General features: G+C 42.5%; 1 protein-coding gene across 4 annotated transcripts; it reads left to right on the top strand.

Annotated features, from left to right (window-relative positions):
• Positions 1–1689: 1689 nt before the first annotated feature.
• On the top strand, positions 1690–17100 carry LOC133924772 (protein argonaute 1B). Of its 4 annotated transcripts, none has more exons than XM_062370475.1 (23): positions 1692–1966; positions 10382–11052; positions 11126–11346; positions 11425–11574; positions 11656–11789; positions 11981–12090; positions 12178–12284; positions 12370–12508; positions 12622–12738; positions 13201–13308; positions 13421–13492; positions 14510–14632; positions 14734–14899; positions 15017–15138; positions 15216–15353; positions 15450–15592; positions 15678–15740; positions 15810–15873; positions 15953–16088; positions 16169–16242; positions 16322–16416; positions 16494–16525; positions 16631–17100. In XM_062370475.1, exons 1-23 carry the CDS (start codon positions 1930–1932, stop codon positions 16840–16842), a joined length of 3234 nt encoding a protein of 1077 aa, XP_062226459.1. In that variant the 5' UTR covers positions 1692–1929; the 3' UTR covers positions 16843–17100. The 4 variants fall into 4 exon arrangements, with proteins under 4 accessions (XP_062226456.1, XP_062226459.1, XP_062226458.1 ...); XM_062370474.1 differs by lacking the exon at positions 1692–1966 and adding exons at positions 8108–8301; positions 9302–9317 and having other exon boundaries at positions 15678–15873; XM_062370472.1 differs by having other exon boundaries at positions 1690–1966; positions 15678–15873.
• Positions 17101–27267: the final 10167 nt, after the last annotated feature.

Below are 27267 nucleotides of genomic sequence, written 5' to 3'. Positions count from 1 at the left end.
AGGGGAGAGAAGACTGGAGCATCTCGTGTCAATTTATCTTGTAAGCAGCTAGAGGCTAGGACGACATTGTTATTGTGCTTGGATTAGGTCTAGAGGCTAATCATTGGTTTGGTGATGGAGCTCTATGGACAGAACAGAGGCGGCATGGCGCCAGGGCATCTCAGTGCACGAGGGCTTGAATTAGGGGCTCGGCTAGCTAGCAGTTATGCCTTAGATGGTGTAGAAATTGGAGAAGGTGACAGAGGCGGCCCAGATTGGGCGTTTCGAGCTCGGCGGGAATTAAGGTTGTGGGAGTGGCAAAATGGAACCAGGGGAGTGCAGCGGTCATGGTGCCGTGCTCGGATCGAGCAATGGATCTTTGAGAAGTGGTGATGGCTGTTGTTGGAGCTTGGGAAGAAAGGGGGAGTGGTGGCGAAGGGAGCAATGGCGGGCACATGGTTGGGAGTGAGGACGCGTGGTCGGAAGTGTGCCATCTGACTGGAATGTCTACGCGTACAATACCTCATGCCATTTGTCATCTGACATGTAGGTCCCACCATCACGTATGATGAAACTATCATCAAAATCAGTTAAGAAGGTAAATCGCACTAGTTTGAATAGTTGGAATATGTGAGATATCTGATTTTATGTTTTGGAGGAGAAAAACGTATTCGAGCAATAGTTAAAGGAGACAATATAAATTTTTTCCTTCTCTTTATAGGCTTGTGCTGTTCTTAGTCGTGGGCTTTCCGAAACCTCATGTTTAGGTCTCTCTGGATCTCCTTTTAATTTCGTCTTTTCTCAAATATTATTATGTGGCCAATGAATCATGAAACACCCAGTGATGTTTATCATTAGCCTGCAAGAACAAAGTTCCACAAGTTACACACGACAATGCAAGACCGCCATCGAATATGTTTCTCATTTTCCATGGGGCATATTCGCATGGAAAATTCCGTTCCGACAAAAGAAGTAAATGACATGAAAGAGGTGACCGAGATTGCTAAGGATGAAATTCACACACTCCCTTTTCTTTAAGGCGATGCTAAATTTGCAGTCTGTTCATAAAAGCTCTGCCACCATATATACACTATAGTGATCTTCATTGGGATGTCAGGCAATATCGAGCAAATTGATGGCGACAAAGCGGATGAGCTTCGAGCCCATATAAAACTGCACTAGTCCCTTTCCAATAGGTCATCTGCTGCAACTCGCGTGGATTCTAAATTGCGCGGCATAATTTTAAGTGAACAAATACCAACATGTCACTTCAGATAATTTATACCTTGTCACTTCAGATCACAATTCAGCAAATAAATGATGCGATCATATAAAAAATATAAGATTTTGCTAGTACCCCCTATCTTGTCTCTTTAGGACTATAGTGCTGTCTTGTTAAGTACCATATGTTGGGTCATTTCGATGCACCGTGCATAGTTGGCAACTTGGATCACCTTATTTAGCTACGATTTCATCTTTTACCAACCCTGCTTTTGTTTTTAATGGAGCATTAGGTCTCGGTAGTGGCGACCCATGTAGAGAGAAAGGGCCCCTCCAACCAACGGAAGCTAGCAGCACATCAAATCAGCTAGTGGCTAATCCACAGCAACGAGCAGTCGCAAGAATGGAAGCCAGGCCAATGTTCTTCTGGGAGCGCCAGCAGCAATAATTGGGCATATCTTCGCGTGCACATCACCGATACATTTCGCTTACGACGACGCCAGTGAGGCAGCTGCCCCACACACCTCCTCCTCCCTCTCCATCGCTAGGGTTGCTCTGCTCGGCACCAATAAGACCCGGCTCCCTCCACCTCGCTCGTGGTTCATCCCATCACACGCCAAAGAAAAAGAGAGGAAAAACTGCCCCTCTCGTGTCTTTCGCTGGGCAACTAAGTGGCAATCCAGCCTGGCGGGCCGGCGCGCGGCGTGAACGATCGTCTGTGATCTTGACATGGCGATGCGGGTGGAGAACGGGCGCCTCCATCAAGGTACGCCCCCGTGTTCCCCCCCCCCCCTCCTCGTCTCGCTTCGGCAACCTTTTGCTCTGCCGCTACATGTTTGTTTCCTTTTCCTCGCTCCTGCTCGTGTCGTCCCGTTGGTCAGATCATACAGTTTGCGTGCATGATCGTGCGCTTGGGGGTCGGGCTCTTTTGAGCGCTGCCTAGAATCGCCCTCGTGCACGTCGGTCGTCTATTCGTCTCCTGTCTCGGCGTGCTGTTGAGGACGCTGTTTGCATGCGGATTGGGCTCGCAGTTAGTTGCCTGCAGCCGTTTAGTTCGGGCCCTCAAGGCCATCTGGAACAGTTGGTCGCATCGTTTACTTGAGGCTTCTATTCTATTATGTCAGTGAGAGGGGAGGAATCAGAAATGTGTGACGACAAATCTATCGCATGCAGCAAACTCTTGCTCACGTCCATGGATCGTCTTTTTTTCACCCTGGGCTGCGAGCAGGATGCATATGCATGCATGCATGCCCAGAGCTGGACAACCGACGAGCGTATTCATGCATGATTATGCAACTGTGGATCTAATTCCGTGCAAACTGATAGTTGGACCTTAAGTACTCATGCCATTATAAATACATATCGTTTAAAAAAAAAAATCAAAATTTTAAAGTTTTGACTAACAATAAATTTCAAAATATATAGTTTAAAGACCTTAAAATCATAAGCATAGATTTATTTTAAAAATACTTATATAATATCACAAATTTAATAGATTTACAAATATATTTCAATAAAAATAGTGATTAAAACTATATGTGAAAGACTCGGAGGGAGTATATCATCTTAAAAAAAAGCTTGCATTCGCTGATTTTACCGTACCACCGTGGTACTTTGATCGATGTAGACATGCAAAAGGAGTAAATCCCAGCACATCACTCCATGAGTGACGAGTACGTGTTTTGGCTACCAGCCGATGTAGCAGCTAGGCTTGTGACTTGGCTAGGTTTCGGCAGAAAAAGACAACGCACGGTAGCTCCATCCAGGACGCACACGCACGCACTAATATCTCTTTTTTTGGGTGAAACGCACGCACTAATCGAGCACTAACAACCTTGACCGACACGTCCAAACTGCCGACGAAATAGTAGCCTGCCCATTGTGTTATCCGAAGAGGCGTTGTGTCTTTCGCCTCGGCCGCCATGGCCCAGCGCAACAAGGCCAGGAGAAGGCCACTGGGGGCGGGCCCGAGGCAAAAACCGCGCGCCGAGGGGCAGAAGGCGGGCCCACGGCACTATGGCTAGGGTGCAGTACAGCAGTCCACACACAGCACTAGAGGTGCGTGCACCCGCAGTACGCCAGTAGTGTAGTGCACACTGCACCGTCGTGCAGGTGGGGCCTCCGCGACCCCAGTGGTACACGTTTCGATCCGTGAGCGGCCGGACACGGATAAGAAAGCGGGGCGCGCGCCGTGCCGACTGTCTGACACGTCGCGGCGACGACTGCCGGGCCCCGCATGCAGGTTCACGGGTCCTTCGGCGCTTCCTGGTGGCAGGCGGCACGGGCCCGCGTGGCAGCCGCGCGCTCAGCCAGCCGACCGGGCGCTTGTGCGCGAACGGTCGCGTCGCGCCACCGTGGACTCGGAACGGGAGAGTGCAAGGAGTCCGTTCGTGCCGTCGTGTCAGCAAAGCCCATCTTCCCTCATATCGTCTCCTGTTCTAGGGAGCTACAGTGTATTTGCAGTAGTACCGGATGATTCCGTCGCAGTTAATTTGTCTTCCGGAGCCGTGCCGGAGGAAGGAAAAAGATGATCGGGTGTCGGAGAATGAAAAAAAATGATCGGGTGCTTCACATGTTACGCAATGAGATATTATATAAATTACTATATATAATAAATTATTAAAAAATAATAAATTATCTGGCGTACTTTATACCCTGGTAACGTGGTCCTGCCCCTGTTCTTACGAGCTATTACTTATTCTACATTGTATGATACCAATACTAACTTAAAAAAATCCTGTGCTCTAGTAAATTAGACTTTGCCATAAGCCTGATAGTTGAATTCTCTTATGCTAGGAACTAATCTATTAAATGCACTGAACAGTATGACTCTAAGCCGTAGCTTGTCTGTTGCCTTTTTTTCACCTTTCGATCATTTAATTTTTTAAAGGGTTTTTATTAGGGATAAGTTTTTATCCTAAGACTTTATATGCTATCTTAATAACACGTGGGTCTAGACAAACCTTGATGATAGCAAAACTAGAGATTTCGCTCGATTACAATTACAAATAAGGACTTTATCCGTTACTTAAGCCCTAATTTTTTCTACCGCTGCCAACACACCTTCTGTATTTGGCCACATCACCATCTCCGTCGATTTGTTTTTTTGGCAACACATTACCTTAGAAAAACAACGCTCAAGTCTACACTTACTTGAACGTAAGATATGACTCCCAGAGACTGCAGGAAACCAAAGGGGGGGGGGGGGGGGGGAATCTAGAATAACTGTTAACAACGTTTAATTTAGCGAACGAATTTCTTTACTTACAAAGATTCTCGGAACAACGAAACACAGTCCTGTAGGAGTTGGGACTGAACGATCCAGCACATTGGTCCCCCAGCAAATCTGTTCACTGTGTATTCGGAAAAAAGAGAGTTCACTGTGAGCCCCTTGGTCTGAATTCTGAAGGACGATGACCTGTCTCGACTCTCTACCAAAACCAAAAACGACGGGCGTGGCGTACGACGTGATACAGACTGATAACTGCTGTATCATACATCACTCAGTAGATACAGGGAAAAATTTATTGGCGATAGCATTTCTATATTTTTGTTTTACCGGTTGGACTTGATATTTTTTTTATCGTCCAATTTTTTTGTTTTTTAATTCCTACCTAGCACCACACTAGTATATTATTGCTGTTTTATCTTTAAATTAGTGATACTTTCTCATTTCTATATTATTATATATATTTTATTTATATTAAATGGTTTGAGGACAATTGGTGTTATTTTTTTTTAGAAATTCAGTTTTTTTCTTTTGAATTTTGATCGAAAAAATTTATTTATCACCGATAGAATTTTAATAAATTTAAAAATCATGTTTATTGATAACCTTAAATAAATTTTTACTATCGATAAATCAAACACTGGTACCAGATACAGCAATACTTACTAGCTTGATAACGATACTTGGACGGCAAGGCTGCAACTGTACGAGTGCAGCGGAGAGCGAGGTAGTACCTAGCTCTCAGGCGTGTAGCTAGCTCGAACGGCATCGGATCTATTGCGAGTAGGCTTGCTATGAAATCTCTTTACTATAAAACATATCTTTTTGGTAAAGACATCTATTTACTAATTAATCACTATATGTAATTAAATTTTAACACTCCCCTTATCAATTATCCATAATATAAGTTTATTGTTGAAAACTTCTCTAAAACTCTGTAGAAAAAATACGAGGAGAAAATAATATAATAGATACGATAAAACTTCTTAGGAAAATAAAATGAATAATAGTGATATGCTGTTAAAACTCTTTAAAATTCAGTGAAAAAATAAGAAGAAAATAATACAACATATATTAATTATTATCTCTTTGTAAACTCATATAAGAAACCTTTAAAAGAAAAATTTATAAGCGAGTTCAGAGAACAATTGATATCTCTTTTAAAAACACTAAAAGGGAAATAAGAGATATGATATATGATCTTGTGTAGATATTACCTTATTAAAAATTTTATATGAAAAATCGTATAGGAAAAACTCATAAAAGAAAAAAAATACAATATAATTATGAACAAGTTATTATTTAGGAATAAACTCTTTATAAACCTTACAAATCTTGGAATCATCATACACCAATTATATGAATATTTAGAACGTGGAAGTTGGTACTAGCTTAGAGAATAAATTATATGATTTAGTTTGCAAGATTTGTATATCTCTATTACGAGGATAGAATAATTTAAGAGCAATATGTTTGGTTATATTATTTTTATATAATATATATGTATTTGAATAATATATGTAGAATTATCTTCATAGATAATGATTGATACTGATAACATATTGCGAGTATGATTGTAATGTAGAGAAAATAAAGGTCTGGTATCGATTCAATGAACCGTTTTTATATATATACGATGGGGAGGTGTTATTAGAGGGACATATTATTCTCCAATAGATACGATAAAATAATATGAAGTCGTTTAAAAAAACATATTCCTTTATAAATACACCTATTTGCTTAATTGATCACTGTCTATAGGTACCGTACGGGAGAATTTAGAGAAAGGCCGGGTGATTCTGGCCACGAGGCACGAGGCACGAGGCAGCCCACTGGGCACTGCCCTTAGCTGATTTTTTATATTTGTCTGTTTTTAAATTTTATAATTTTATACTCTGTTTCTTTAAAAAGACGATATGTCTCTGAAATTTATGTTTTTTTCTCATCTTATGGGTCATATTTTACATATCTCTGAAATTTGTCTCAAAATTCAAATCACTATCGAAATAATTATGAAAAATTTTAAAAGAAAATTTTATTGTGTAGATGATGCTAGAATCTAGTGCTCTATTTTTTTTTTAACTCAAACAAATATTTTTAAAATTTATCTTTTTTTCTCATCTTACAAGGTATATTTTTGTTTGATTTTTTTAACTAGATGATAGCATCCTCTACACCACAATTTGTTTTAAGAATTGTTCATAATTATTTCGATAATGTTTTGAATTTTGACTATATTTGAACGCTGCGTTTTTATTTTATCTAAACCTGTCGCCCTTGCATATATGTAATATTCGGATTTAAGTTAAAACATATAGTAATAAAAAATCTTAGCCTGGTCCCCGCCTCACCCCTACCTGTGCTGTGGGCTCCACTCGTCTCCGTCATCGCGCCGCGGGCCCAGCAGAGGAACGGCTGGGCTGGCCGCGCGCCCGGTACGGACTTCCCGGCGGGCCCCAGCTGCCGTTCGATGGCCTATCCACCGGGCGGCTTGCGCCGCGCACTCTCACGGTCGACCTCTCGCTGCCTGCTGGGACCGTGCGTTCCCGTGGGCCCGTGGTGTCGTTCAGAAAGTGTGCGGCGGCTGAGCGAGCTACGTGAACAGTTTGGTGGTGCCCCACGCACCTGCGCGTGCGCCCCGCAAACGGAGCCGATCTGGGCCATCGATCCGGTGGGGTTGCCGTAGGTCTGCGCCCGTTGGGTGCGATGGCAAATGCTACTGCTGTTGCATCGAGCGGCGCCCATTGACCCATTCCTCTCCCTTTTACGGGCCTGAACGGCTTAGCCAAAACTAGATGGCAGTGACAGTGACCCACCACTGGCGAACAACCCAGCCCATTACGCACTTGCACAGTTGCGGCCGGCACCTCACGGCCGTTGATAACTTCTCGTCCGTGAATCCGTGATCGCGGAACCTGATATGTGAAAAAGTTGAGTTAAAATTTAGTCACGTTAAAATTACCATCATACTAAAATCAAGACAACTAATAATGTTTGGTTTAAGAGCCACAATTTTAGCCGGTCAAATATTAGAACAGCTATTTTGAACGTCAAAATTTTATCTAACTTTATTATAGAAAAAATTTAAATGACAATCAAAAATTTCAAGATACAACTAAATTTTGATCAAATTTATTAGATATAACTAAATTTTAACTGGTCTGCTGAGGCAACAACCAAACAGCCACTGAGGTCTTTAGCTTGCACCTCCCATTCAGGCGTACACGCCTGAAGATGAATCGTATTTGATCGCGTATCGCGCGGGACACAAAAGCGAGGCGATCCAATCAGCAATCGAAACGTTCCCGGGCCCTGGGGAACAACAGGAGCGAGGGGGCACAATTATCCACTCCTGACACCCGGGCCCCCTGTGGTTTGTGCCTAATAAATGGCTGATTAGTCCCACTAATCCCACCGGTGGCGTCGCGCCCGAGGCGCTCCCAGCCAATCACGCCCCAGAGACCTCCTCGGCCCCACGCTGTCAGCGGCATCCCACGTTCGCCCCTAATCTCGTCAGCGGCATCCCACGTTCGCCCCTAATCCCACTCAAAACGGGTGCGCCCTGGATTACCGGGTTCAGGGCGAGGCGACCCGCCCCGCCCCGCGATCTGACCTGACACGGGCGCCCTGCTCTGCCTGCCTTGCCCTCGCTCGCTTCGGCGCTTTCCCCAGTGCGCCGTACTGCTGCTGCTAATTAACAACCACAAGCGGCCGTCGTCTTCCCCCTCCTCCTCAAAAAAAGGCGGAGAGGTGGTGGTGGACGCGCAGGGGAGCACCCAGCAGCAGCGCTGCGGCAGTAGCGAGAGTTTTTAGTGGAGTTGGGAGCCCCGCTCTGTTCCCATCCGCCACCGCCGTCCGCCGAGCTTGCTCCGGTATCTCTCCCGCTCACTGCTAGATCTGCTGCTCTCTCCATCTTGCCTCGCTGATTCCGTTGTGGGTTGTGTAGCGTCGATCGTTTCGGGGCTGGGTTGCTGCGTTGCGGCGGTGTTGGTGCTTGTGTGAGTTCCGAGAGGGTGCCGCTGGATTTGGCGGGGTCTGTTGGTCGATTTGGGCGGTTCTAGCTCGTCGCGAGCTGATCCGATGAGTGCTTGACGATTTGCTCGTGTTTTTGTGATCGTCTTCGATTGTTGAGGCTGAGCGCTAACGTGGCATGGGAGGCGTGAGTTGCTGTGTGAGATAAGAAAGCTCTGTTCCTTCAGGTCTCAAGAGCTTATGTTTGGGCGAAGTGCTCGCCTGATACTGTCAAGTCTCAACATATTAATTTAGTCTTATTTCCTTCTGCTCGTTACACGTGTATGCTTCTGTTTTTATCTTGCTCTACGTTATGGTAAAAAGTCCACTCTGTTTATGTGTGTGGTTAATCGGGGTTTAGGAGGCTGTTTTTACTTTTATCTCTGGCAAATAAACGAGGGTTCGTTTCTATGCATCATGAAGTCTTGAGTGAAATTCCAGCCCCGGCCAAGAATGCGGATGCGCTCTAGACATCAGTTCGCGCCTAATGTTTGATGTTTTTTCCCACTTAGTGTGAACTATCAACCTTGATTACAAGTGCAAGCGCAAAGTATATAATTTCCTCCGACTCAAGGATACATTCATTGCAAAAAGCTGTTGCTATGTTGGTTCGCCGATAAGCTGTAGTGTGTTAGGTTGATCAAAGTGTTAATACTTAATAGTAACATTCAAAATGTTTGATGTGATCCCAAGCCATTCTATTAAAAGTGATAGCTAGAAACATGCAAGCGAACTTAAAAACACCACATAAGCTAATTCTTTAGTAATAGGATTCTGATCATTTCGTGTGTAGCTGTAGTGCTTCATTTTCAGGTGCTGGATATGTCTCATTCATACGTTTCTTCTGGTCTTTTGGTGCAGGTTGCACATCCCCACGGTGTGTATATCACATAGATCATCTGTTTTGAAAGAAAGTATAATTCTTTATACTACTGGAAAATGTGAATGCTTGATTCTGTTTATTTCTTGGCTATATATGTGCTTTAGGCTATCGTGCTTATATTAGTAAAATAATTTCAGGGGACACCTAGGTGGCCGTACTTTGGATGATATGATCTTACTTACATTTTCCTAACCTTGTACTTGTTCACTTTCTGTTAAATAGAGGTTTGCCTCCAATCATAGCAACAAGGGAAAAAAAGGAAACAAAGAAGGCCTAAAAGCCAAAGAAAATGGCACCAGCTCCCCCCCCCCCCCCCCCCAAGTTTTATCTCCTAATACTTGTGAACTTGCATCCCCTTTCTTACATGCTTACTCTCTTTTCCTTTTTGTTTGTGTTATGGTAAGTTGGTTCATTTCTCATGGGCACAAATTTGTATGATGTTGTTCTCCATATGTTTTAATGTGTTCTGTTGACAATACCTGGATGCAGTTTGTTAAAAGCTGATCTTCTATTTGTGTTGCATTGAAACAACACATTTTCTTTATTCTGTGTGAGCTGTTGCAATTATCCTCAGTATACAACATTCTGTTTTTTAAATTTTTTTGACAGAGATAAAATTTGCATTGTGTTGTGGTATCTAATCTATTTTACGCATTCTCATGCATATCATCCAACATCCTTCTGCATCATTTCTTCACATGACTTGACTTGAATCAGTTTATTCGACTGTGGAGTTTATCCCATTGTGGTGTTGTTCGATAAACTTTGCTTCTTGATGATGATCGATGATGATGTCTAAATGTAAAATAGATTGTTGCACGAACAAACTGCAGATGTTACATTCTGTGTTAGGTCTTGGGATTTGGTAGAATGGCTGTACTTTTAGTTGTAAATGAGAAATGGGCTCATTCTTTTCCTTGATAGGTTTTTGCTCATTCAATCCGCATTTTTCTTGATAAGTTTTTTCTTCTTCACTGTTATCTTTTTCTTCATGTTAAAGTCTTTATAAATTATTATTTTTATAATCCCTCAGTCTTGATGTATTCCTGTCATGCCAGAGCCCATCATGGTGAGGAAGAAAAGAACTGGCCCTGGCAGTTCTGGAGAAACTTCCGGGGAGGCTTCGGGAGCTTCTGGACAAGGTTCACAGCGAGCTGAGAGACAACATGGGGGAGGACGCAGTTGGGTGCCTCAACAGGGTGGCCGTGGTGGCGGGCAACACCAGGGCCGTGGTGGCCATTACCAGGGCCGTGGCGGGCCAGGTCCACATCACCAGGGTGGTGGGCCACCTGAGTATCACCCACGTGAGTACCAAGGACGTGGTGGTCCATGCCCCAGAGGAGGCATGCCACAGCCATACTATGGCGGGCATAGGGGAGGTAGTGCTGAACGAAATGTTCCTCCAGGTCCATCCAGAACAGTTCCCGAGCTGCACCAAGCCCCATATGTCCAGTATCAAGCCCCGTTGGTTTCACCATCCCCATCGGGACCTGGCTCATCCTCACAGCCTGTGGCAGAGGTGAGCGCTGGGCAAGTCCAACAACAGTTTCAGCAACTTGCTATTCGTGGTCAGACTTCCACCAGCCAAGATATTCAAGTGGCACCAGCATCAAGCAAATCGGTTAGATTCCCGTTGCGCCCTGGTAAGGGGACTTATGGGGACAGGTGCATTGTGAAGGCAAATCATTTCTTTGCTGAGCTGCCAGACAAAGACCTTCACCAGTACGATGTAAGCTCCTCATAAAATGTAATTCCTGTTAGTTTTGATTTGTGATTTCTGTTCACCAATCTATTGTCATCAGGTATCTATCACGCCTGAGGTTGCTTCACGTGGTGTCAATCGTGCTGTTATGGGAGAGCTTGTAAAACTGTATAGACAATCCCATTTGGGTGGGCGTTTACCTGCATACGATGGAAGAAAGAGCCTTTATACAGCCGGACCGTTGCCATTTGCTTCTAGGACATTTGAAATTAACCTGCAAGATGAGGAAGATAGTCTTGGCGGTGGCCAAGGCAGGCAAAGGTATGACATTGCTGTCGAGCTGTATTTAAAACATACACAAAATTTTGTGCTGACTACTGTCATCCATTCTATTTTAAGGCGCGAGAGAGTATTTAGGGTGGTGATCAAATTTGCTGCCCGTGCTGATCTCCACCATCTGGCTATGTTCCTAGCTGGAAGGCAAGCAGATGCTCCTCAAGAAGCTCTTCAAGTGCTAGACATTGTACTACGTGAATTGCCTACTGCCAGGTAATCTTTGACTTTGAGCTAGCGATATTTTGTAGTTATGTTTCTTAGCAAAGCCTTGATACTTTCTTTTTTCTTGTATAGGTATTCTCCTGTTGGTAGGTCATTTTATTCTCCCAACTTAGGGAGGCGCCAGCAACTTGGTGAGGGTTTGGAAAGTTGGCGCGGTTTTTACCAAAGCATAAGACCTACACAGATGGGCCTTTCACTGAATATTGGTTAGATACTATCACTCCAACCTTGATTTTTCATTGTTTGTCTTTCAGTTGTTAGACATGATCCATGGCAAGGATAGTTAGTAGTACACTACATTCTAGTTCACATGGCCTTTGGGTGTACCAGTGTAGTTTATGGAATTACTAGTGCTCTTGTCGTAGCATATTGAGGTTGCTTGTGTGTGCTCTTGCAGATATGTCCTCTACTGCGTTTTTCGAGCCTCTCCCTGTGATTGATTTTGTTGCTCAGCTTCTTAACAGAGATATCTCAGTTAGACCATTGTCTGATTCTGATCGTGTGAAGGTTTGGTTCATTACCTAAATTTGTTGATAGCGATTTTGGTTTACGCTTAATGGGTACTGAGTTACCATTATTTTTCTTCCTCCATAGATAAAAAAAGCCCTGAGAGGTGTGAAGGTTGAGGTCACACACCGAGGAAACATGCGCAGGAAATATCGTATTTCTGGCCTCACCTCACAAGCAACAAGAGAGCTATCGTACGTGCGTCTTCCCTTTCTTTTATGAGCTAATAGCGTAAAGGATAAATGAACTGACATAGTTTTGTTGGTTTCTCTGCGACAGATTCCCTGTCGATGATCGTGGTACTGTGAAGACTGTGGTGCAATACTTCCTGGAGACCTATGGTTTTAGTATTCAGCACACCACTTTACCTTGCTTGCAAGTGGGCAATCAGCAAAGACCAAATTATCTGCCTATGGAGGTTAGTGTCTTCAACTATCTCTATTGAATTTGATTTATTATACTATGATTTTCTGAATGCTACATCCAGCTTCAGCATATTATCAGAAGTTTCTTATGGCTCTGAAATATCAGGTCTGTAAGATAGTTGAAGGACAGCGTTACTCAAAGCGACTCAATGAGAAACAGATTACTGCTCTACTGAAAGTGACTTGCCAGCGCCCTCAAGAGCGTGAGCTGGACATCTTACAGGTGACTGTTGATCATATTTTTTGTTGCAAGTTGTTCATCAGTGCTGTGATGCATATCTCATGAATTCAAGATTTCAACCATGCTGCAATTAAGCCCGTATAATGGTTTTTAGCTTTTGAGTTTTGGAAGCCCTGCTTACACATTTGCTTGCATATAATGTGATCTCTGGTTAGATTTGGGTTTCTTTTTTTATTGTTGGATTGAACTGTTTATACACATATACAAGATGACAGTTGCTTGATTATTAATATGGTTGTTAAATCATATTTTTCTGGTGTAAAGTGCCATCAGTTTTTATCAGAAATGTTGATGTATCTGTAATGATTAAATATTATGGAACACAGAGGTCTTGTACTCTTGTTGCTTCTGTCCTTTTAATTAGTTGTTTTATTCACCAATGTTAATCAGCTGAATCAACGATTGTAAATCACTTCCTTATTTTGCCTTTCCTCTTTTGATCAGACTGTGCATCACAATGCATATTATGAAGATCCATACGCACAGGAATTTGGCATAAGAATCGACGAGCGTCTTGCAGCAGTTGAAGCTCGTGTTCTGCCTCCCCCAAGGGTAAGAGAATTTTCATATACTGTTTAACAACATCACAACATTTCGTCTTTCCATATTTGGGCATTTGTTGTGCGCAGCTACTGACATGGATTTTCCCCCATTGTGTAATTAGCTTAAATACCATGATAGTGGGAGAGAGAAGGATGTCTTGCCAAGAGTTGGCCAATGGAACATGATGAATAAGGTATGCTTGGTTAAGATAAATCAAGATAAAATCATTCTTCCTGTGAGTTCTTCAGTTGTAATCAAATTTTTTCCTTATGCTGAACATAAGTGGAGAACAATACCAAAATTAAATAGAATGATATAGTTTGCAAGATAAAAAATATTGTGGAAAGTTAGGACATGTTTGGTAGAGCTCCCCCTAATCCAAATTCTCTGTGGGAAGTTAGTGATTCTTCGAGTGAAGTGATTCTGTGGCTAAAAGTGATTCTCTAGGATAAACTTTACGGAGGAAGTGATTTTGTAAGAGAAGTGAATCATGGAAAGCTGATTTTTCAGCTCTCAACATCTAGTTCATTTCAGAAAATCACTCATACGGAATCACTCTAGGAGTTAAAAACTGCAAACTAACATATGATAGAGCTCCTACTGATTCCACTTTAGGAGCTGGTTTGAGAGCTCTACTAAACAGACCCTTAACCCAGCAACTGAGGTATAGCTGCCACCCTAGGATTTGATAACCTGCTTTTAAGCAGTTGTCTGCAACGAGCAATACAATAAGCTTTATTGTTGTTGTTGTCGTCTGCAATGAGCAATAAAGCAAATAAGTTTTTTTTTAAGCTTCATTGTCATAACTACTAATGACTGTAGGATTTCATTACTGGTATGTAACTCTGTTTTGTTTTTGTCATCTCATTGCCTCACAATTCCATGACCTGTCTTGTTTCATATGGGTTTTGGGAGGGAGGGATTTGCATTATTTAATCAGAAAGCTCTATCAAGAACCACTGAATAATCTGGTGTTTTGCTCTTTTTTCTTGCTTTTACTCTCGTGGGTAGTTAGTTTAGGACCATTTTTCATGCCACATATCCACTGCAAAATTAGTCATTTGGGTTATGCTGTGCCATTGACAGTACTTTAACCTATATAGCATCTATTTCTACCTTTAGCTTACCCATTGTTTGCATATTTATTTTCTGTTGTTTCATTTGATAAACTCATAACCTTTTCTTGTGTGTATTCTTCTTTTTTTGGTAGAAAATGGTCAATGGTGCCAGAGTCAGCAACTGGGCATGTATTAATTTCTCTCGAAATGTGCAAGATAGTGCTGCTAGGGTTTTCTCTCACGAGCTCGCTATCATGTGCCAAATATCTGGAATGGTACATCTTTGTCCTCTGAATATCATTAAAAGATATATGATATATTTATCACTTTGGTTATTTTGTGTCATTTGCATTCATATTATTTCTTTTCCCTCTAGGACTTTGCACTTGAACCTGTCCTACCCCCAGTGACTTCAAGGCCCGAGCATGTCGAAAGAGCATTAAAGGCACGCTATCAAGATGCGATGAACATACTGAGACCACAGGGCAGGGAACTTGACCTGCTGATTGTAATATTGCCAGATAATAATGGTTCTCTCTACGGTATGTTCTCTTCCAAAAGACACTCGAACATTGTCCAGCGAATACTTTTTGTCATCAGTATTATTCCTTGGATTATTGGCAAAAAGTTAAATGCCTTGTATTCCTTTCATTCCTCAGGGGATCTCAAAAGGATCTGTGAAACTGATCTTGGATTGGTCTCCCAATGTTGTCTGACTAAACATGTTTTCAAGATGAGCAAGCAGTATCTTGCAAATGTTGCCCTCAAAATAAATGTTAAGGTAAACTGTCTCCACACTATTCCATCTTTAATTCGCACCTCTATCATTAGGATTCTCATGGTTTTCCTACTTTTCAGGTTGGGGGAAGGAATACTGTACTTGTAGATGCTTTGACAAGGAGAATCCCCCTTGTCAGTGACAGACCAACTATTATATTTGGCGCTGATGTTACGCATCCCCACCCTGGAGAAGATTCCAGTCCTTCCATTGCAGCTGTAAGTGCAGCACTTGTTACAGTGAAGATACGCCAGAAGTTCTGCTATTCTGTTGTGGAAGTTTCACTATTTCTTACTATATTCTTTCCTTCCTAGGTTGTTGCTTCTCAAGACTGGCCTGAGGTCACCAAGTATGCTGGACTAGTGAGTGCCCAAGCCCATCGCCAAGAGTTGATACAGGATCTTTTCAAAGTATGGCAAGATCCGCAAAGACGTCCAGTAACTGGGGGCATGATCAAGTATGATCTTTATCGAGATTTTGAGATTTATTCACTTCTCCATTTTTGGATGCTGCTATATGCCTAAATTCTTTTGATTGTGCAGGGAACTTCTCATTTCTTTTAAGAGGGCAACTGGGCAGAAACCCCAGAGGATCATATTCTACAGGTTATTATCCTTGCATGGGCATATTTATTTTATCATGATTCTTAAAATATTAACAGTTTTCAATTTCAGGGACGGTGTCAGCGAAGGACAGTTCTATCAAGTTTTGTTGTATGAACTTGATGCCATTAGAAAGGTACACATAATTTGATAGCATTTATTTGACGATATTTGTCACCTTTTCTCTGACTGTCCTTGCAAAACCGTGGAAATAGGCCTGTGCATCCTTGGAGCCCAATTACCAGCCTCCAGTTACTTTTGTAGTTGTCCAGAAGCGTCATCACACTAGGTTGTTTGCTAATAACCACAATGATCAGCGTACTGTTGATAGAAGTGGAAACATACTGCCTGGTTAGTTCTTGGCGCACCTTTGTTGGGCTTAGCATGTTAGTTTGAATCTGACCAGAAAATGTTTTTTGATCTTAATTTAGGCACTGTGGTTGATTCAAAGATTTGCCATCCTACTGAGTTTGATTTCTACCTGTGTAGCCATGCTGGCATTCAGGTTGATTTTTCTTTCCTTTTCTCAATTTATCACTTGATGGGATGAGCGGATTACTGATTTGAATTTTTCATCCATTCAGGGAACAAGCCGCCCTGCCCATTATCATGTCCTTTGGGATGAGAACAAATTTACAGCTGATGAGCTGCAAACTCTCACAAACAACCTGTGCTACACGTAATATTTACTGTTCCATCGATCCATTATTTTCTACGCGCTCAACTGTTTATTGAACCTCGTTTCAACATTTGCAGGTACGCTAGGTGCACCCGCTCTGTATCAATTGGTAAGCCGAACTTGCTAACAATGCTCAGTTTCTTGTCATACTCTAGACCTATTTCGGTGTTGCTCCAGTAGAATAAAATGTTGACCGTTGCTTGATTTCTTGCAGTGCCTCCTGCATACTATGCTCATCTGGCAGCCTTCCGAGCTCGCTTTTACATGGAGCCAGATACCTCTGACAGTGGGTCCATGGCGAGTGCTGCGACGAGCCGTGGCCCTCCACCAGGTGGCGCACGCAGCAGCAGGGCTGCTGGGAATGTTGCTGTGAGGCCTCTACCTGCTCTCAAGGAAAACGTGAAGCGTGTCATGTTTTACTGCTAAGATGTTGGGCTGGTTTCACCAAGGAATATCCTGGAGTATTCCATGTACCGGCACTATTTTCGGTGATACTGTTAACACCGTTATGCATTCAGAAACTATTCCCCTGATCTGGGGATTTTAAGTACTTGTACTGCATCGGTGATGTTGTGAACTATTTGTACCGTGTGAAGTGTGAACTATTTGTGTTTTAACAGACACTTAGGACTGGTATTGAATCTATTGATGAACCTATTGCTGTGCCAAAAATGGCTTGTCTAATGATTATGTCAGCTAGTTTGTTGGACTTGTGATTTTTACTAGGCAGGATCGTCGTTGAATTCGCCTTCATATGATGGGAAGCCGACCATCTGCAAATGGGCGCATATCACGCTCACATTGAATTCACAATAGAACCAAAATACGTGAGACCCAGTCGCACAGTTTTTACTTTTTCGCCCCGAGTTCCTTGTGCCTTTCTGGTTTGACTGCTTAGGTGGTTAGTGCCGTTTTGGTGAATAAAAAAGAATGACGTTCGCAGTGATCATGGTCAATGTGTGCCTTGGAAACGCTAGCAAATTCATTTGCTTAAGCGTGTTTTGGCATGGAAAATGTTTGATTGGTTTTGAAACTAGCATGATAGTTGCTTGAAACATGCTTCGGATCTTGAAACTTGCACGGAAACTTGTATGTGAAGTTTGAAGGAAACTATGTGTGAAACTTGCTTGAAAGTTGAAACCCTTGAAGTTAAATCTTAAATATTGTATCTACTGAAACTGTTGCCACCCGCGTGCAAATTCTGCTGGGCGATCTCTAGATGTGCTGATCACCGCCTCAATCAGCGATGGACAACCACAATTTCTTTTTACATGCTGAATGTACCAAGCGTCGTGCCCGTTTGTCTGAGTTCGACTGGACTATTGACCTGATATATAGTACCTCTACGTCAGTACATGTACATCGGTGTTCCAAGGACGCACAATAGTGAAATCCGAGGAAAAAGTGACAGCACGGTCGTGCACTGCATTGGCACTATGAGTGTACCTTGGGCTTAGAGCCCAGGAGGTAGTCACGAACCAGTGATGTACGTCCTGTCCCGACGAGAACATCAACGCTTTGTTTGAGCACGCATAGCTATAGCCACCGTCCATCTCTAGCTTCCGTTTGCACGCAGAAATCTAGCCAACTTTCCATACGAGACGCACGGCCCGCCGGCCAACTTGTTCCAGGCGTTCCAAAGCGTGAAAATTCCGACGAGACTGACGAGGACGTCAAGACGAAACCCGTCTCTGCCTCTACCGTCCTGCTGTTTCTCCCCCGCCACATCCCCACCGCTTCAGCGGAGAACCAACGGCAACGGGAGCGCGGCGGTAGTAGCGAAAGGATAAGCCGGCACCCCCCCCCCCGGGGGGCAGGGCTGCCTCCTGCGGCTCGGCCGCTATGCCTGTTACAAGGCGGACCCAAATTGGCCTCCGCCTTCGGTCTCGTGGCCACGACATCGCCACACCTACGTTGCGGAAGCGAACGGTGCCGGGCGGCGGAAACCTCCAGCGTCCTACCGCCTACTCCACCAACCGCCCTCGGCCGCGGTCGCGGACGAGCTGATTGACGGTCACGCGGAGCGGACATGGTTCGGAACCAAAAACGCTTCAAAACTTGAGCACAAGTGAGGGCCCAGCTCTTCCTGCGGTGCTCAGTCTTGTGTACACGGAGTTGCGCCGCACCGGATCCAAGCGAAACCTTCTACTGTAATCGCTGATCATGAACGTCAACACACGAAAGAGTGCTCTGTTCTTCAATCAACTGATCCACTCCCCTTAAAAAAAAAGAAAAGGAAAATTCTATTCCCTCTAGTTTTTGCGACACATCGGGCCACTGCAAACCTTGTGCACGAACGGGTTACAAGGACAGTCCACGAGCTTCAGTTTCGTACGACCAACGTACCATCAACTGCAGTGCAACCAAACAACTGTGCCAGCGTACGCCGGGTTCTGACTTCTGAACCCGATCCAGGCCTCTGTATCTAATTCCGACAAGGCTAGTACCTCCAATCAATAAACAGTAATTCACGATGAGTGAACAGTATCGATTAGTGAGCAGTATCATGACTGACGAATAGACGATATGGTCGGATATTCGGATGGAGAATGTAGCCACATCTAAGAAGGCTAAACTGCAATAAAGAGTCTAAAATAGATATATGATAATTTATATAATTAATTAGGAAAGATATATTAGTTATAAAAAGATTAGAGATCAAAAATTATAGTCGAATCATATTTGTAAAATTTATTTGGTTTGTATTAGGAGTCCTAATGTTATACGGCTAAGATATGTCGTCCTTTAAATATGAGAGGGTAATAATCGATTAAAATCATCAACCAATCAATCAAACACAATTTATTTTTTATTTTTATTTCTTTTGACCAGTTCCTATAGTCTCATTCTATTTTTCAATCTATATTGCTATATGTTCTTGATCTCGACGATCAAGGACAAGCCGCCAATTATTCGCGCTCCGACGGGATCCCTCTCGAGTATGGGTGACGAGAAGGTTCGACGGCGCAGCGCCACGACCAGAGTATCCTAGGTGCTGCTCGTTGAATTCTGCACACGAGGTGCTTAGTGTTTGACGCGACGTCTTTTCGCGTCAACACACTTTTTGGCAACTCCGTTGGGAGTGAAGTTTTTCAGCTATCTTTTGACCGAATTCTAAAATCCTAGATATGTCTACTTCAAAAATTGATAACAATAACATTATCATGGCATCCTACGACTAGTTGCCTGAAGAAGCATGCTTGGCAATCGAAGCCAATTTAGAACAACGCGAGCAACAGTTGCTCTCGTGTTATGTGAAGACTCGATAAGGTGTGTTCAAGAAAGAAGATTCTCCACCGTTCGCCAACCAAACCTCTAAGGTACCAATCAATGTAAGTGTTCAAACATCTCCATCGCATGAAAAAATTGCTAGTATGATTGATCAATCTGAACCATAGTTAATAGTATTTAAAAGATGGTTGATGATACATTGGCTGAAATTATATAGCCTTTTGTTTTACAAATTCACGAGGAGCAAAATTTGAAAAAGCCTTTTACTAGTAATATTAGCACTCAATTATTTTTACTATTGTTAATACATTACCTAGTGCTTCAATTCCTCATGATGGCTGAAATTATATGGGTAGTATTGCACATAATCATGTTTCATCTTATACTATTAAAACTAATATGACAAAAAACTCATATCAAACACCATATGCTAGGCACCATGCTTCAACTTCGGCTCAAGCTCATAAAGTTGGAAGTTATCCTAATATGCAAACACCTTATTATCAAATCGTAGCATAAGTATTCCGCCTATGCCGCCATAAGTACTGGGAATTCCTTATGGACCGATACCTAAATAAAACTTTAGTACACCGCCTCCTATCACTTTGTATGTGCCGAATGTGCCTACACCATCACTTGAGCCAATAGCCAACCCTAATCGGATTGTGACTGGTTACACCAAAATCATGCTAGAACAAGTAGATAATGTGCTAAGAGATCAATTCGGCTTAGAGGTTAGGAGAAAAATTCGTGCATACTAAAAGCCATATCCTGAGCACTATGACACAATACCATATCCCCGTGGTTCTAAGGTTCCTGATTTTGTAAAATTTATCGAGGAGGATAATAGAATAACTAGTGAGCATGTGGGTCAATTTCTTGCACAATTAGGTGAAGCTAGTTATAATGATGTGCTGAAAATTAGATTATTTCTTTTGTCATTGTCTGAAACTTCTTTTACTTGATTTACATCTCTTGTCTCTAATTCTGTACATGTGTGGTCTCAATTAGAAAAAAATTCTATAAATATTTTTATAGTGCTGATATTGAATTGAGGCTTTCATATTTAACATCGGTTAAACAAAAATACAATAAACCCGTTGCTGATTTTATTAGAAGGTTTAGAGACACAAAAAAATCGATACTTTAACTTGATATTTTCTGAAAAAGACTTGGCCGAACTATCTTATTCGGGTTTATTATCTCATCTTAAGGAAAAGATAGAAGGTTATGATTTTTAGAATGTTATTCAAGTCTTACAAAGAGCTTTAGCACAAGAAAACCGGGTTAAAGAGTCTGGGAATTTTCAGAAATCCAGTGATAAAGTAAGAATAGATCGTCCTAATATTCACATGCTTGAATATGAATCTGAAAATTTGGATAATGATGAAGTTGATGTATGTAGTTAAATGGGCTTGATCTTCTAAGTATAAATCATTATTTGCTCTGCTCTTAAGCCGATTCCTCCTAAAAATTGACAAGAAGAAATTGAATTTACTTTTGATGTAGCAAAGTGTGATAGGATTTTTGATTATTTGCTGCAAGAGAAACAAATGAGCTATCTCATGGTCATGTAATTCCTCCATTAGAAGAATTAAAGAGGCGAGCCTATTGTAAATGTCACAATTCTTATTCTCATGTTACTAACTATTGCAATATTTTTTGTCGACATATTCAATCGACCATTAATAAAGGACGATTGAAATTTGTGGAGATGCAAGTGGATAAGCAATCATTCCCGGTTAATGTGGTTGATCTCCAAGATAAGAAGATTCTAGTTCGGCCAACTCAAGCCGAATCAACTAGGGGGAAGAATGTAATTGTTGGTGAAGAAAAACCAAAACCTTTGGAGGAGAACAAAAACTTGCTAAGAGAGGTGCTACTTGAGAAAACTCTAGAAGGCAAATAATCAATTAGGATCATGACAAACACTTCAACTCCAGGGGGCATCTCAATGCTAAGCCAAAGATGACCAAACCAAAAAGCCTGAAGGTTGGAAAGTGGAAAGTTAATGAAACAAAGGGACGTGACAAAGTTAAAAAACTCAGACCTACTTTCAAGCAACTTTTGTCTAAATACGAGAAGAATAAGGCCATTCAAACTCATGTGGATCGGCCAAGTGGGTTCAAGCGGCCAAGATCACCTTTGAAGCAAGAAGTGTGCGATCATCATCAACCAAAGGAAGATAATGCTACTGCTATTTACCCACCTCTTGGGCCAGCGCCATGGCCATGGATGCCTCCTCCAATGCCTATTCCTCCTTGCCCAATTTAGAGCTATAACGATATGTGGATTCCTCCTCCTCCTCTGCAATTTTCTTCGTTTCATCCAGGGAGGACAACACCAAGTAGGCCGGTGTTTGATAGAATATCATGTGCCATCCACAATCGATTGGGGCATATAAATCAGTCTAGTGGCGTTATACATGCTAACAATATGAGGAAGGAATACTGGGTCAAGGAGAATGGAGTTTCTATTCCAAATTTAGATTCTAATATTGATGAAACGAGGCCCATTGCTGTTGATATTATTGAGATTGGTTCAATGAAAGTGGTCGCCAAAGAGCTTGGCAAAGGACCGATTGCTATTAGTAATAAATCGGTCAATTCTGAAAATGTACCTACTGCTGTACATGTTGTTTCAAAGGCTAATGATCATGAAGCAAGTAGCAGCAAGTTGCTTTCTAAATATCTACAACCAAGGTGGTGTCCCTTCGGTTTATCTCACATAAAAAAGAGGAGATTGCAGCGGCTGCACAAGTAAGAATTGATGGAACAACAAGCTAAAAAATTGCAAGATGATATTTTCAATGAAGTTAAGACAATGCAACCTGTGAAGCAAATGTGGAGACCAAAGCTAGATGTCATAACAACTCCTATAATAGCCCCTTCGTCAACAACGACACTGGCACCTATGCACGATAACGAGGAAGATGAAGAGTTAATTGATTATGGTGATTCGCCGATGCACACTAATGATGTTTCACCAATCGAATGTATGGATGTCAATATGGTTTAATGTTACCTTTAGAATTCATGCTATGGATGAGGTGAAGTGACTCAATTGAATTTGGAGCCAAAAGAGGCTATTTTTGAGAAGCCAAAGGAGATGGATAGGTACTTGAAGCAGTTATATGTGAAAGGCCATATCAATGGGAAACAGATTTCTAGAATGCTTGTTGGTGGTGGAGCTGCAGTAAATTTGATGTCATATTCAATTTTTAAGAAGTTTAGTAGAGATGATAATGAGTTGATGAAGACTAACTTGGTGTTCAATGGATCTGTGGGTGATTCTAATGAGACCAAATGTGTTATCTCTATGGAGCTTACTATTGGGAGCAAGACATTATCCACCGCTTTCTTCGTCGTTGAAGTATAAGGTAACTATAGCGTTATTCTTGAATGTGATTGGATTCATACAAATAGTTGTGTTCCTTCTACCTTGCACCAGTTTTTAATTCAATGGGTGGATGATGATGTGGAAATCATATATGATGATACTTTGACCCATGCTGCTTTGGCCGATGCTTCGGCTGATCGGAGATATCAAGAAATATCAGTCAAATAATAATGATATTTGTGAAGCCATTGAAGATTTAGATGAGTTAGATAAGTTAGGTCAAGGTTTCTCATCGGCCGATCCATTAGAAGAGATTGATATAGCAGATGGTACTATACCAAGGCCAACGTTTGTAAACAAAAATATGAAAGCCGATTACAAGGATAAAATAATCGAATTTCTTAGAGAATACATTGATTATTTTGCTTGGAAATATTATGAGATGCCGTGACTTGACTGAGAGTTGGTGGAATATCGGTTAAGCAGCCGTCTAGGAGGTTTAATCCTAACATGTATGATCAGATCAAAGAAGAGATAGACTGCACAGGTATACAGATTGGATCTCATATATCATCTTGGTTAAGAAGAAGAGTAGTGGTAAATTGTGAGTTCGCATTGATTTTAGAGATTTGAATAAAGCTACTCCTAAAGATGAATACCCTATGCCTATAACTGACATATTAATTAATGATACTTCACGCCATAGAATAATTAGTTTTCTTGATGGTAATGCTAGTTATAATTAAAGTTTTATGGCCGAAGAAGATTTATCTAAAACGGCCTTTCGATGTCTTGGTTTTGTGGTTTATTTGAATGGGTAGTAATGACATTTGAATTGAAAAATACCGGTGCTACTTATCAAAGGGCTATGAATTTAATTTTTTATGATTTTCTTAGTGTCATATTAAAGGTATATATTGATGACATAGTTGTTAAATCGGATTGTAATGGTTCTCATTTAGCCGTTTTACAATTAGCCTTTGAAAGGATGCATCGATATGGTCTGAAAATGAATCAACTCAAATGTGCTTTTAGTGTGTTGGTTGGAAAGTTTTTGGGTTTTATAATGCATGAGAAGGGCATCAAGATAGATCTTAGTAAAATAGAAGCTATACGAAAGGTTAATTATTTGAGAAGATTTATATCAAACTTATCTGAAAAAATTAGTGCTTTTACACATATACTTCGGTTGAAAAACGAGACCGAGTTCACTTGGTGGGCAGAGCAACAGCTTGCATTTGATGAAATCAAGAAATATTTTTCTACTTCTATGGTGCTTTAGGCGACTAAAGATGGATTACCTTTTCGGCTATATATTGATGCGGGAGAGAATGTGATTGATGCCGTTTTGGTATAAGAAATTGATGGTAAAGAGCACATAATTACTTACTTGAGCCGATGTCTCTTGAAATTGGAGACAAGATATGTCTTTATTGAAAAATTATGCTTATCGCTATATACAATACTTGTGTAGTAGCTTGTCAAGCTGATGTGGTTAAATATATGTTGAAAAGGTCAATTTTGAGTGCTATAATCGGTAAATGGGCTTACACACTTATAAAATATGATTTGCTTTATGAATCTTTGAAATCTATAGAAAGTCAAATTATAGCTAATTTTATTGCTAAAAATCAGGTTGATGATAAGCGTGATTTAGAAGTCGGCTATATATCTATTAAACCATGAAAGCTTTATTTTGATAGTTTGACTTATGGGGTTGGACAAGGTGTTGATATTGTTTTTTATAACATAGAGGTGCTATTTTCGAAATATCTTGTCATTTAGATTTTTTTTTCTAATAATCAAGCCAAATATGAAGCTCTCTTGTTAGGATTAGAAATTTCAAGGTCCATAGGTGTAAAGAACATAGAAGCTTTTGGTGATCCGTTGCTAGTTGTGTAGCAAATTTTCAGTAATTATCAATCTTTCGATGGATCACTAAATAGCTATCTTGACAAGTGTCTAGACATTGTTGCTGTTTTGGATGATTTTGTTATCCATCATATGTCTAGATATGATAATTTTAGAGCAAATGATTTAGCACAACAGGCATCTGGTTGTCAAGTTTATAGAGGTAAAATCTTTGTGATTGAAAGACCGATGCTTGAACGTGCTGATCATGGTATAGCCAAACACAAATTTTTTGGGTTCGGTTGTGTCTTCTCTAATAGAGGAAAAGGTTGAAGTTACTGAATCTAAGGATTAGAGTAGGCCTTTGATTGATTACTTGAAGGATCCAAGCAAAAGTGTTAATAGAAAGGTTTAACGGCAAGCTTTCAAATATATATTGTTGAATGATGATTTATATCACCGAACTTTGGATGGTTTGCTTCTTAAATGTTTGCATTCGTATCAAGCAAGAGTTGCTATCGGTGAAGTACACGAGAGTATATGTGACACGCATCAATCAACACGTAAGATGAAGTGGTTATTAAAAAGAGTTGGATTCTATTGGCCTAATATGCTTGATGATTGCTTCAGGTATTATAGAGGATGTGAGGCGTGTAAAAAATTTGATGATATTCAGTTGGTTCCTGCTGCCATGATGCATTCTATTGTTAAACCATGGTCGTTCCGAGGGTGGGATTTGGATTTTATCGGTCAAATACATCCTCTATTATCTAAGGGCCACCTCTTCATCTTGGTTGCTATGGATTACTTTACCAAGTGGGCTAAAAATATTCCTCTCAAGAACATGATACATAAGGAGGTAATTGAGTTTATATTAGAGCATACTTGTCGGAGGATGAACTCCTGTCGCAGGGATCCCGAGAGACCCTTTTTTAGAGATTCGGCTGGGGGGATGATCCTGAACGAGCTTGTCTGGGAAATAAAATGGGAGCGGAAATAAATGCAGCGGCTGGTGGGAGAAGGATGGGTGCACCGGGGTTTAGACAGGTTCGGGCCGCACGGAGGCGTAACACCCTACTCCTGTGTGAGTGCTATATCTATCCTTGAAGGGAATTCTTCAAGGATGTATCTGGTTACAGGGGTGAGCTGTCTACAGAGAGCTTGAGGCTCTCGTGTTCTAGCTTGGCTTGAGCTTGTTCGTGAGGTTCTTTGTCTTTTGATCTGGGCTTCGGGTGCTTCTTGAGGGCTTCCGGATCTGAGGCGGAATTCTTCAAGGATGAGTCGTGAGCGTGAGCGTTGTCGGGGGTCTTTTTTATGTGTTCTCCATCCTTTCCTTTTATAGACGCGCCGACCTTGACCTATCCTGAATGGGAAAGAGGGGGCGCACGTGCCAAGGTGCCACGGAGAAAGGCGTCATCATTCCGCCTCGGCGAAGTGACAGGGGCGGTGGAAGATTGCAGCGTGTATCCGACCACCCGCCACTGTGGAGGTCCTCCGGCGCCATTAAGGGGGCCCACCGGGCAGCCGCAGAGGTGCCCGGTGCGCCCACCCTGTCTTGTTCTTCTGCCGGGGCAGGGTGGCAGGCGGAGCGCTTCGATTCTGGCAACATTATCCCGAGGCACCCGGGTGAAACGGGACGGGACCCGTGCATTAAATGGACCCACGCCCCCCTGCCAGAGCATGGCAGGGTCTGACACTAGGGCGTGGGCAGCTGAGAATGTCAGGATGTCAGGATGTCAGGCCGCGCGTGCCTATTAAATGCGGCATTCGTGTCTTTGACTGGCTGACACCCCGGCGAGGGGACCCTTTGGGTCGTCGAACGATCTTGCGCGAACCTTCGGGGAACCGAGTCCTCGGGGGCTGCCATGTGCAGCCCCGAGCACTCTCTCCCGAGCACTCTGGTGAGACCTTCGGGGAACCGAGTCCTCGGGGGCTACCACGTGCAGCCCCGGGCACTCTCTCCCGAGTATTGGGGGAAACCTTCGGGGAACCGAGTCCTCGGGGGATGCCACGTGCAGCCCCGAGCACTCTCTCCCGAGTACTGGGACTCCGCGGATCATCGGGGAACCGGGGTGCTCGGGAACCAGAGGCGGCGGTCCCGAGCACCTTCTCCCGGGACTTAGCTTCTTTTTATCTCGCAGGGCGGACCTCGCGGGATGGTGGCGCGTGGCGGATGGCCGGCTTGGTCTCGGGACTTAGGGACCCCTGGTTCCCGATACACCGATAGTAGCTCCCGGGCCCATTGGTAGGCGACGGGACGGAGACGGCGGATGGGCCCTTCGTCGCGGCCGAGGCCAAGGCTAGTGCAGACGCCATGTGGCAGGCTTTCGAGAGGTGGTTTTTACGGACCCAGACCTCAAGTACCTCCCAACGGGAAAATGAATGGACGCGTGTCCACATAACTTCCGAAGGGTATGATGACCGTACGGA

Source organism: Phragmites australis, chromosome 7 (assembly GCF_958298935.1).
Source record: "Phragmites australis chromosome 7, lpPhrAust1.1, whole genome shotgun sequence".
NCBI lineage: Eukaryota > Viridiplantae > Streptophyta > Magnoliopsida > Poales > Poaceae > Phragmites > Phragmites australis.
The sequence above is the reverse complement of the archived record's forward strand: the minus strand, read 5'-3'. Positions and strand labels throughout refer to the sequence as shown.